Source organism: Strongylocentrotus purpuratus, unplaced genomic scaffold (genome assembly GCF_000002235.5).
Source record: "Strongylocentrotus purpuratus isolate Spur 01 unplaced genomic scaffold, Spur_5.0 spur5_scaffold_8, whole genome shotgun sequence".
NCBI classification, from domain to species: domain Eukaryota; kingdom Metazoa; phylum Echinodermata; class Echinoidea; order Camarodonta; family Strongylocentrotidae; genus Strongylocentrotus; species Strongylocentrotus purpuratus.
This window is the reverse complement of record NW_022145614.1, coordinates 19718132-19730309: the sequence shown is the minus strand read 5'-3', so window position 1 is coordinate 19730309 and position 12178 is coordinate 19718132. Positions and strand designations below refer to the sequence as shown.

The following is a 12178-nucleotide window of genomic DNA, read 5'->3' as shown; positions in this document are numbered from 1 at the left end:
CCATCCCGTTTGACCGTTATCACAATATCTCAAGAACCATTTAAGATTTAAACTTAAGACTCGGGAATAGTATTTATCACCATAGGAAGACGATCTGATTAGATTTTGGAGTATGTAGGTCAAAGGTCACAGGTCACAGAGGTCAACTTATGAAATTCCTTGTATTGAGTTTGTTAGCGCGATATCTCAAGAACCATTTGAGATTTAAACTTCAAACTTAAGGATAGTATGTATCACCATAGGAAGACGATCTGATTAGATTTTGGAGCACGTATGTCAATGGTCAAAGGTCACAGAGGTCAACTTATGAAATTCCATACATTGAGATTGTTATCATGATATCTCAAGAACCACTGGAGATTTAAACTTCAAACTTAGTGATAGTGTGTATCACTATAGGAAAACAATCTGATTACATTTTGGAGCACGTAGGTCAAAGGTCAAGGGTCATAGAGGTCAACTTATGAAATTCCATACATTGAGATTGTTATCATGATATCTCAAGAACCACTGGAGATGTAAAAACTTCAAACTTAAGGATAGTATGTATCACCATAGGAAGACGATCTGATTAGATTTTGGAGCACGTAGGTCAAAGGTCAAGGGTCACAGAGGTCAACTTATGAAATTCCATACATTGAGATCGTTATAATATCTCAAGAACCACTGGAGATTTAAACTTCAAACTTAATGATAGTGTGTATCACCATAGGAAGACAATCTGATTAGATTTTGGAGCACGTAGGTCAAAGGTCAAGGGTCACAGAGGTCAACTTATGAAATTCCGTACATTGAGATCGTTATCGCGATATCTCAAGAACCACTGGAGAATTTTCACTTCAAACTTAATGATAGTATGTATCACCATATCATAATATCTCAAGAACCACTGGAGATTTAAACTTCAAACTTAATGATAGTGTGTATCACCATAGGAAGACAATCTGATTAGATTTTGGAGCACGTAGGTCAAAGGTCAAGGGTCACAGAGGTCAACTTATGAAATTCCATACATTGAGATTGTTATCATGATATCTCAAGAACCACTGGAGATTTAAACTCCAAACTTGTTTAAATTGCTCTATGGCGGAGGCATCATTTTCGACTGCGCGCAGTCAAAATTCCATCTAGTTACAAGTAGTCATGATAGCAGTAGAATTGTTGAATGGGTTAGCAAAACCATCCTTGAATGTTTAAAGAAGAATGACAAATATTTATCTTGAAAAGAGAAAAAAAAAATTATAAAGAACTTCACCAGGGTATGAATATATTCATAAGTGGAGGAGTAATTTCACAGGAATCCCGGGAGATTATATCATTCTCCATGACTTTATGGACTGAATTTTCAACATGTGTTATCAAAGATTAAATAGTGCTTTCAAATTAAATGGAAAACTCACTATAGATCCCCCTTGTCACTCTCTTTGCCGCCTACCCAGTGATATTTAATCCTTCGGAATAAAACTGCATGAAGCATACTGATTGTCTCTATTTCGTCCTTTCTTGTTCTTTTCCATTCTAAGCAGGAAAGAGGATTTTCAGCATGACCCCACCGGGCGAACAGGGAGAGAAGACTCAAACTGAAATAGTGGAATATACCAAGTAAGTGCCTTCCTACTATGAATATTGACAAATTGACATCAATGTTTTGTTTTTAGGATTGTATTTCTAATAAAAGCGGAGGAAAAGAGAAGACAAAGGAAAAGGATGCATAAGTTACGACATGTTTCTTTTATTGTTGTTGTTGCAGGGAAACCAATAACAAGAACAACATTGTGGTTTGTTTCTGTTTTGTACATACACAACAACAAAATATGTATTTTAATTTTTTCTCCAAGAGAACGTACTGTTTAAATTACAGTAAAAGCGGTGGAAAAGAGAAGACAATTGAAGAGAATAAATAAGTTAGAATAAATAAGTTACGATATGTTTCTTTTCTTGTTGTCGTTGCAGGGAAACCAATAAACAACAACACCATTGTGATTTGTTTCTGTTATGTACATATTTATACCAAAACAAATTAATACATATATGATCTCCAAGAGAACACACAGCCTTAAAGCTTATGGCTACTTGAAACCACTTCCATATCTAAGCCTTGTGTCTCATTTCCCCCTTTTTGTATACAGACAATTGTCAGCCTTGCCTCCGCATATACTCCAGTGTGACCATGTGATACAGTTCTTCTGCTCTAACGTGTGCGATGGCAATAGCTGTGGTATGCAACAAGACGCCAGCCATCATCGCTGTATGTCTCCCACAGCCCCACCTGCTGGTGAGTACTTAAGGAGAATGTTGAGTTCTGGGAAGAGGTGAAAAATAATTTGTGAGCGTTATCATTGTTATTATGGAAGTGTGGAAGAACATCAGAGGAAAAATGTTCCTTGAAAAGCATGACTCTTCAAATGCCTTAATATTCTAAATATGGCATGTAACATTTTTTATGCCACATGTTTGTGTAGTCCCATATACATATTTCAGTATACAGTTCTTGTTACTTTTATCAAGACTGGGCCAAATTTCTTAACATTTTGATCACTCCAGAACCTAACAGTACACACATCGTTTCTTTCACAATACAATCGCATGACCAGAACTCAACTTTATCTTTAAACCTTGTTAAATAAGCTGATACTCATGTTGGACTCCTGGTGGTAGCAAAGGGATATGGGTACTAGTCATGTAATTTTTATTTTGAAAGAAACTTTAGAATGGATGTCATTTTGAGTAATTTGGTTATCTTGTACATATCTAATATTTTGTATGGGGGAGTTTTAAATTTTATTGGAAGTCGCAATAAATAAAAGGACTGGACATCCTTTCCATGGGACTTTAATTACATAATATTACAAAGCATTACCTTACCAATTGTTTTCACCTATTCCAGATCTAAACCTTTATATCAGCCTGTATGTTGGGATTTTGATCACAGGAGGAGACAAATCATTTTTTTTTAAGATGAGAGGTTGTGTGACAATCTGACAATGCGTTTGGACTGAAACTAAGCATTGCTATCATGGCCCAGGATAGAACCCTGAGTCATTGTATAGGCACACCAGAGAGCTGACCAATGGTCCTACTCACATCTATATGTGTCAACTTCTTCATTTGTTAGTCATGTTGATGATATATGTTCATTTATTTTTGTAAACAGATAAACCAAAGCCACCCCTTCCAGCGGTCCAGCTGCCAGCCCTGGTGCCCAACCCGGCTGAACTCAACAAGCAGCTAGAGCAGTTTGCAGCCGGTATGAACAAGACACAGGTGTTTCCCACCGCCGCCTTGGCTCAGATGCAGCAATCTATCCAACCACACTCCATGCAACAAGTGCTACAACACCAGCAACAACCGTCCATTCACTTACGACATCCACAGCCGCAGCAGTTCCCCAACGTGCACATACAGCAGCAGCATCAGCAGCAGCAGCATCAGCAATCCCAACATATTAAGGGTCACGTCTCACCGCACCCTCACCTCTCGCCGCAACACCCCCACATGCAGATGCAGTCCCATGCCCATATACAGTTGCAGCAACAGCAGCAACAACAGCAACAAGTCCAGCAACAGCAGCAGCACCATCACCACCATCCGCAGTTGCTCAGCCCCGGTAACCCCCAGTTGCAGCAACAACAAGTACCACCCCCACCACAACAACAGCAACTACACCAACCACCGCCACCTGGCACGCCAACTCACAACCTCACTGCCTCCGTCAATCAACTCCACATCTCACAACACCACCACCAAGTCAACCTTCCCGCGTCAGTGCAAGCTCACAATGGCAGCGGCCCTAACAGTGAAGGCGCAACCAACAATACAAACGGTGGTGGCGGCAACATGTCTATGCCTTCCAACAACAACTCAATGGTAACTGCGACAGTGACGACCACCAGTGCTGGCAACAACTCTGTGTACTATCAGACTGTGTCTAGTATGGTCTTCATTCCTACTCCTTCAGAGCAGTACACAAATGCAGGAAGCAACTCAGGTAAATATTGATATTGTCAAGAGGGCTTGCAAGTAACTCTAGCCATAGAAAAGACATGCCAGCAGAAATTCTCTGATAGTTATAAAGATTGAATGAAATGATGGACTTTGACAATTTTTATCGTAATGTCTTGTTCCCTTTAAATTACAAATGTAATAGATATCATCATCAATTGAATACCTGTTTCTATTGAATGAATGCATTGTAGTTTTGTTATGGCTTTGAGCCTCGTGAAGATGTGTCACGGTACTCCGCTGTGTTATCTTTTTAAGATGAGATAAGTATAATATGCTTTACCCTTCTGTATCTTTTAACACAGAGCAAAGTTAAAATGCATAGGACCTTTGTTGTGCACATTTGTCATTCACTTAAATATTGTTCTTTTAATGTCACAGTTAAACGAGGCATATGTTAACAAGTCTTTAATTAAGTGCTATTTCTCAGTCTATGATGTGAATCTACTTTGAACTTTATTGGGGAATCTATCATAACAAATCTTAAAAGGGAAAAAAATACATGGGGGCTCGGGGCAAAGTAGCCCCCGAGATGCCAAAAAGAGCCCCTAAAAGTCATAAAAGAGCCCCCCAAAATTGCATAGAGTTCAATGCAAAACAAAATAAAGAGTGTTATTTTCATGCAAGCAAGCTTGAAAGTAGCCCCCAAAATGTTTTAAGTATTTTTTTTCCTGAATCTTAATTACTGTTGCATATCTGTTTCTTCCCAGATCCTGTAGCTGTGTCGCAGCAGTCCTATAAATCAGTGCAACCAAAGCCCCCACAGAATTGGTAAGAATCCAGGAATAAATATTGGTGCCAGGTCCGGGGCTTTAGAATTAAATCTCACAACTCACTAGTTGATACAGGTTGTCATTAAAATACAACATATCTAAGGAAAATAAGTACTGTAGCCTTGACATAGTAATGATTTTAATAGTTTATTTTTACATTATGTGAACCAAAGGTTAATCTCATTCTACACAATTTACTGACTTTCCCTATTCCTTCTACGACCTGGTTTTTTGTGATTTGGGAGCTGTATATGAGAGTTTTTTTCTTTTGTTTGTATTGACTTGCCATAAACAAATGTAAGTAGTTTTTTCTTTCTTCCTGTTTTATTGTTGTTTCTTCTTATTGATGTCCTTGACAAATGACTTGCTTATTGTTACAATATAAAACTATCAAAATGAGAAAAATATTCCTGTAACTATTTCTCCTTGTAGGCCTCAGTCATTCACCCCACCAGGGAACCCTCCCACCCACACCGCTTCGCTGTACGCCTCGGCACCGTCCACCACCCACGTGTGCATCTCGCCCCTCCAGTCCCCCATCTTCCGGTATCCAGTACCCCTGAACTCCCCCCAGGCTGGCCTGGTACCCTCGGGTAGGGACGCGGTTGCCCCCATCATCCATGAGTGGCTCAAGAAGCAGCGGCTCCACAAGTATGCCTACCTCTTTGAAGGGATGAGCTTTGATCAGGTAACTATCTATAGGAACCACGTGGAGGGGTCAGTGACACAAAGACGCAACTCTATTTTGGCCATTTTGAGAAAAAGTGGTTTATGTGTCACTGTGCGCTTGGGCCTTAAGGAGTTAAGTCTATGTTTCTCTAGTAATTGACTTCAATGAGGTGTTCGGTGGAGTTAAGTCTTTTTGTTTCGTGGAAAGCCTACATTTTTCTGAACATTTTGATATCAAATACTCCTTTTGGCAAATTATGGAGTTACATGTTTGTGTAACTTGAAGCGTTCTCTTACCTTTGTGCTAGTGATGAAAAACAATAGTAGATAGTTATTTTATGAAAGAATGATCGCAGGATGATTTAAAAGTGTAGAGGATCGTAGGACAATTAATCTGCGGGCTATAACCCCTAAGCTAAGAACAACTACTGCCTAAGTGTAGTACCTCCTATGTAGGTGTTGGAGATACTTGGACTATTTGATAAGGGCTTGTTGTCCGGGGGGGGGGGGGGGGGTCCTAACTTGATTTGAGAGAAATTAAAATAAAAAAATTATAAATTTAGTTACTAACAGTAGTCTTTGGGATATTTCATTTTGTGCATTAATGATTGACTAATAATAAATAAATGCATGATTCTAGTGGGATTGCAGAATTGGTTTTAAAATTTTCTCTCTCTTTCTCTATCTTTCTCTCTCTCTCATCTTTCGTGATTAAACAGCATATATGGAGAAAGAAGAAAAAAAACTAAGATAGTGCCAAAACTTTTGCCTTTCCTGGATAAAAATGTCTCTTTCAGTAGCCATACAATAAGAGCGGAGGTATAAGCTGTGAAATTAACCAATTCTCTCTTGCTATGACTTGTTATATTTATTTCTAGGTGCTAAAACTTTCTGATGAACAGATTGATCGTTGGAATATTGTCAAAGGTGCAAAAGGACGTATCAAGACCCAACTAGAACAACTGAGGTAACATCTCCATTTTCTTTATTTAGTAAATATCTGCCTATGGAACTATTCACCCCTTTGTTCTATGTTTGCACCGTAATGAATGCGCAGATAGTTTTAGATTTAGACAGTAGGTACATTACATATATCTTATACATATGTGCTTGTGAAAAGTATACTTAGTTACTGAATTTCTGACCCTACTTTGGCTGTAAAATTTATTACTTGTTTCTGATAGATCTATACAGACAAATATGCGAACAAATTTTAACGTGCACTGCCTAATCATGCTTGCGGTAAAGCGATCATGTCTGCATGATGTCAGACATTGAGAACTCTACCATCCACTGTGTTTACTCTGAAATAGGCCTTTTCTAAATTCTCAAAATAGAACATTCTTTACACAGGAGAAAGAAAAAAACAGATACATTATCTGAAGAATTGAAGAAAAGGTCATTTATTTTTCTGCTTTTACCTCTTGGGTCAGTTGTATGTATTGGGTTTATTCCCTTTTAAGAACTGATTTCTTGATCATTGTTAATCGTGTTAATAAGGTTCATTCTTGTGTTAACATCCCACATCATTTAACTGTGGTCTTAACAGTACCCCTTGTTCTTTTCCATTAGAAAAAATGACCTGCATCTGTACAATGGGCTGAGCCCTCAAGCCATGGGGATGCACCCCAACATGGGGGTCACCCATGGTTTCTTCATGCCCCCTCCACCGCCTGGGTCTGCCGGCACCATGATGCCGCACATGGCTGCAGCTCACATCTTAAGCCTACAACAGCAGCACCAGCAGCCTGGAGAGCTCACCAGTTCGGAGTGCTCCTCACCGCCTTCCAGCCCCAGAGACAGCTCGGATGAAAACGATCGAGGTAGGTAGTTGATTGGAGTGTTACTGGACCATGAGACTACCAGGGGCAAGTATCACAGAGATCCTAATTTGAACTTATCTCTAAGTTGGACTTAAAACAATTATGGAAAGCTGTTGGCATCTATGAAAATGTTTTGTAAAAGTTAATTAAAAAAAAAAAAATTTGATTTAAATATTTCATATTTTCTATTATCATGGAGGTTTTATGTTCTTGACATGAAATTTATGAAAAGTCTAAAGTACTTCAATTTTCGCTTTTGAATATATTGTATTTTAAGGCTACAAGTGGTTCTCCATAATGTTTAAGTCTAACTTGGAGTTGAGTTCATCTTAAGATCTTTGTGGAACACCCCCAGCTCCTTGTGTAATGTGCACTTATCTAACCCAAAGAGATGCTCCAGGTACCTACAAAGTACTATCCAGGGCAGGCTTTAGCTGAGTTGTAGGCATTCAAGAGATTCTTCCTACGTGGTGTCCACTTACCTCACCTCGGTTGAGAAAGACAAGTACAGATTAATGCCTTGTCCAAAGACATTAGTGCCAAGGCTGAGACTCCATATAGGAATTTTTAGACCAACAGTCTGTCAAAATATAAGTTATACCATGACGTTTGTGCTCAAAATAAACATGAACAGATGATACGTTGATGGATTAATCATACTTTCATAAATACTTTCTCGTCTTTTTTTCCTTTCTTTCTTTTTTAACACCAGATTCTGAAGAAAGTGAAAGTTCTGCTACGTCGTGTGCTGAGACTCTCCAGAATCAAGCCATGGGGAAAGAAAAACCTGCTGGTATGCAGTCACCTCAAAGCAGCCCCAGGGAGCAAGTGGCCATGATCCGCAACCAGCCATCAGCTACATCTCTCCCCTACAGCCAGGTGGTCAAGTCTGTAGGTGTAGATGCTGGCAGGCAAGGTGACAGGTCTCCGATTCCTCCTGGAGATCTACGACAGGTCGCTGTTATACCTCAGGCTGGGACTCTCATAAGTCCCATGCAGCAACAGCAACAGCAACCCACCAACAACGACCCACAGCAGCAACTTCAGCTGCAGCTTCTGCCACAGAAACCCCACATGCAGCAGCAACCGCCACAACAAATGCAGCCGAGGATGAATGCCATGCCGTCCCAGCCTCTGCAACCCACGGTGGTGATGGGAAAGCAGCTGCCGCAGGTTGTTAGTCCTGATGGTAGCTCTGGACAGCTGCACCAGTTGGACAGTCCCGTAATAGCAGGTGCAGCCTTCACGCCACACATGTTCCATATCAAGCAGGGCAACAACAAACAAAGCGTTCACACAGTGCAGTACATACAAGGTGATGGGGAAGGTGGAGGGGCCTTCAGGACGTCTAAGGTGGTAGTGCAGCAGGCTGTTGGTGGAGCAAGGGGGTCCTTAGCTTCACCGTCCCCTCCTATACCTGCAGGAACCCTGCAGACAAGGAATGATATCCCCATGCCAGTCATGCCACAGCATCCACAGGCCAACCCTACCTCCAAGACTGTTCACAACCCTGGCCCTGTCCAGCTGATACCAAATCCCCTGCATTCCCTCACGCTACCAGCGACCGATGGCTACATAGCACCCACTTCAGTTACTTACGTTACCACGTCCAAGCAAAGCCTGGGGGTGAGTTCTGACAGCACACCTTGCAACAATAACCTAGCCAGTTACAACAGCTGCACATCATGTGGCTGCAATGGTCAGTGTGGTCAAGCCAACCATCATACTTCCACCATTGCACCCAGCAGTAACAGTAATGGCAACAGCAGTATCAGTAGCAGCAACAACATCAACCTGTCGTCATCCTCCTCCCACATGGTCCACTTTAACCATCCTGCAACATACATGGCCAGTCCCAACCAGCTCAACTTCCCCAACTTCTACCACCAGGGCAACATGATGCCTCCAGGAACCCCCAACAGCATGATGGGGAACCCCCCTCCGCCGCCCAACATGCCCCCCAGCAACGGCCCTCGATACCCCCCTCCCATGCCACCCTCGCCCCTCCAGGGTGCCTTGCAGGACATGATATATGGAGGGAACCCACAGTTTGGCATGATGCCACCTGGTGCTCAGATGTATCCCAGTGGACTTGGTATGGGCCATAGAGGCCATGGGATCCATGGTGGAGGGGGAGGAGGAGGAGGAGGGGGAGGGGGAGGTGGATCTAAGAAAGGACAGATGACCTGCTTCAACTGTGGTGGCCAGGGACATCGAGCCAGCGAATGCAGAGAAGCCACTATGGAGTCCATTACACATAATAGTGAGTAGTACTTGTTTGCTGTGCCTCTATTAATTTGCAAAAGACATTGAAATCCCATGAAATTCAGTCATATGTGTTGAACATTTAGGTCCCTAGTCTACTGATTCAGTTAAAACCTACCATGAATCTACATTTTTAACAAAAGGAAAACGTAGCCATCAGACTAACATTCTTTGTTAAACCTGATATTGAACCTCAACTCAGCATCGATTTCAAATTTAGTAGAATACTGGCCTTACAGATTAGAAAAGGTAATAAGTGTTACTTTTATGACACAATCTAATGAATCGTTCTGTATGTTTTCTCAATAGTTTGTGAATTCAGCACCGTCATTTTTTTCACTACTTGTATGGGAAGAAATGAAAAGTTTGCTGACACGTGTATGCAAGATCCCACCTACTATTGATTCCTTTAGATTCTATAATAGTCTTTCAATCAATGACATTAGATCCACTTAAAGCCCGTCTGCACTAGTTTGGCCAGGAGGATTAGACCTCCATGCAAGGTCACTGGCAGGTGGTTATCTCATCAAATCAGCTCTTAATTAACACAAGAAAAAGGGGACCATGGGGGACTGACGGGGCACCGATTAGGCATTGTTTGCGCAAGTGAGCGCAAGAGAGCGCAAGTGGCTATAAGTAGTGCAGTGGGGCTTTAAAGAACATTATAGCAGGAATAATCCCAATGTGAAATGCAGGATTTATTTCCTAAACACACCAGTCTTCTCTCTTGAAAATTCAGCTGTTATATTAACCTTTCATCCCCTTTTTAAACAAGGTGTTTTTGTATTGCTTCATTCATCACTCTACAGGTCACTACCGGCTGAATTACAAGTCGTCAACGTCCGACATAGGTGAGAATACATCTGATAGCTAACACAGGATCCACCAACCCTACCCTACCCCGGGTAACGATTCCTTCCAATGGATAGGTCGTCTTTGTGCTTTTCAGAATCCTCTGGACTTCTCCTAACCACCATTTTATCATGTCATGTCTTGCTCGAAGCAAGGGTACTTTTTTAAAACGCTGACGGAAGATTTTTTTTTGCCAGTAGTATTTATTTGTCTGTGCAGTATTCCACATGGCGAGTGTGAGAGCATTGCACCTCTGTTGACTTTTCTCGAGATATTCCTCGTACGTGGTAAAGATTTTTATTGGACAGTTCGAGAGATGATAGTTCGAGTGTGAGCAATATTATTTGAAAGGTGCAGATGATTCAGAGATTCATGCAAAGTTGATTAAGGTATCTGATTTTTTTTATTTTTATGAATTGATCTCTTCATTTTATAAAAGGAAACATCTTGAAAGAATCATGTCTAGTTCTTAGTGTTGAATATAAAAAGACTTATTTTTAGTGTATACTGTCTGTCAACAGACCTGGGCATTGTTAGATATAATTCCATTGTGTTGTTACTTTAAAGACCTGCACATTAAAAAAAGGCAGCCATGCAATATCATTGACAATCACTTTAATTTTCTTCTGTTATTTAAAAAAAAATCATCACCGGTATTGAAGACATGTCAGAAAAATCACTGTTGATATATCAAGATATTAAATTCAAATTTCATTTTTTTTAATTTGTTAAACGTAATCAAAAGACAATCATAGTGACCTGATACTGAAAGAGCCAGATGTTTTGGAGTTCATTATACTTCCACGTCTGAACACATGCATACATGTACATGTTATCTTTCATCATTGCTGCATCTACATTCAATCAAAACACCCTGTAATGAGAGTCGTTGCCAAATCTATTTGCATCTTTCGCAAGGAAATTTCGTATATTTTGTAATATGCCAGGCTTGAAATTACGGTTTGTACATTTTTCTATTATTAATATGAGCCATATTTGTTGGATTACTTGTACATTATAATGGCTATTAAAATGAAAATGGAACTCAATGTTTATACCAATACATGACCTATGACCTTTAAGCTCATTGATTTATAAAAAATAACTTAACAGTATTCATAGTCTTCTTATTCCAGAAAGAGGCTGTATTCGTATATATATTTGAAATAATGTATGTATCAGAAAAAGACAAATGAATGTAGGCACTGTCATATTATCCTGCGATTCTGACATCCCTAAAATTTGTGATATGATGACTTTCAGTTTCAACACCAGGGACCCGTTTCACAAAGCCTTTTTTCAATGACAAATGACAAAAATCAGTGATAAATCTGCTGCTAACCAATCAGAAGCAAGGATTTCAGTAGCTTATAACAAAAACTGTCATTTGGCACTGATGACAAGTTTTGTGAAACACCCCCCAGTTCAAGTGTGTGTCATTCTACTTAAATGTCGATATTTATGGGTATCAAGGCATATAGAGTGCTTGAATCTAGTTCTCAAAATGAACAGTTTTTATGAGGCGTGCAAGGTATGATTGTTTTTTCACTTTTGGTGATACTTTTGATCAAGACGGTTGAGGTTCCTGATGATACTTATGTTACAGCATTCTTCTGAGTACTTTCATAAAATGTGTCAAGAAATGTGTAATATGATTCAATGATTTGGAGGCATAAAAGGGCATTTCACTTTCTCTCTCCCTCTCTCTCTCTCTCTGGATCAACTCTGCATTATTGTGTTGGTCTTTTAAATACTAAACTCTGCTTCTAACTAGACTACTTCTAACCCATGTGG

General features: G+C 40.2%; 1 protein-coding gene across 2 annotated transcripts in view; it reads left to right on the top strand.

Moving 5' to 3' along the window:
- LOC100889411 (zinc finger CCHC domain-containing protein 14) overlaps positions 1-11922 on the top strand; it is a 45439-nt gene extending 33517 nt beyond the window's left edge. The window contains exons 6-14 of one of the 2 annotated variants that reach the window (XM_011675261.2): positions 1527-1602; positions 2130-2275; positions 3155-3988; positions 4713-4773; positions 5208-5463; positions 6323-6411; positions 7017-7267; positions 7980-9530; positions 10342-11922. In XM_011675261.2, coding sequence (XP_011673563.2) covers positions 1527-1602; positions 2130-2275; positions 3155-3988; positions 4713-4773; positions 5208-5463; positions 6323-6411; positions 7017-7267; positions 7980-9530; positions 10342-10406 — 3329 coding nt within the window. In that variant the 3' untranslated portion in view covers positions 10407-11922. Of the gene's footprint in view, positions 1-1523; positions 1603-2129; positions 2276-3154; positions 3989-4712; positions 4774-5207; positions 5464-6322; positions 6412-7016; positions 7268-7979; positions 9531-10341 lie in introns of both variants that reach the window. The other variant, XM_011675253.2, reaches the window with a different exon arrangement.
- The last annotated feature ends 256 nt before the right edge of the window (positions 11923-12178 follow it).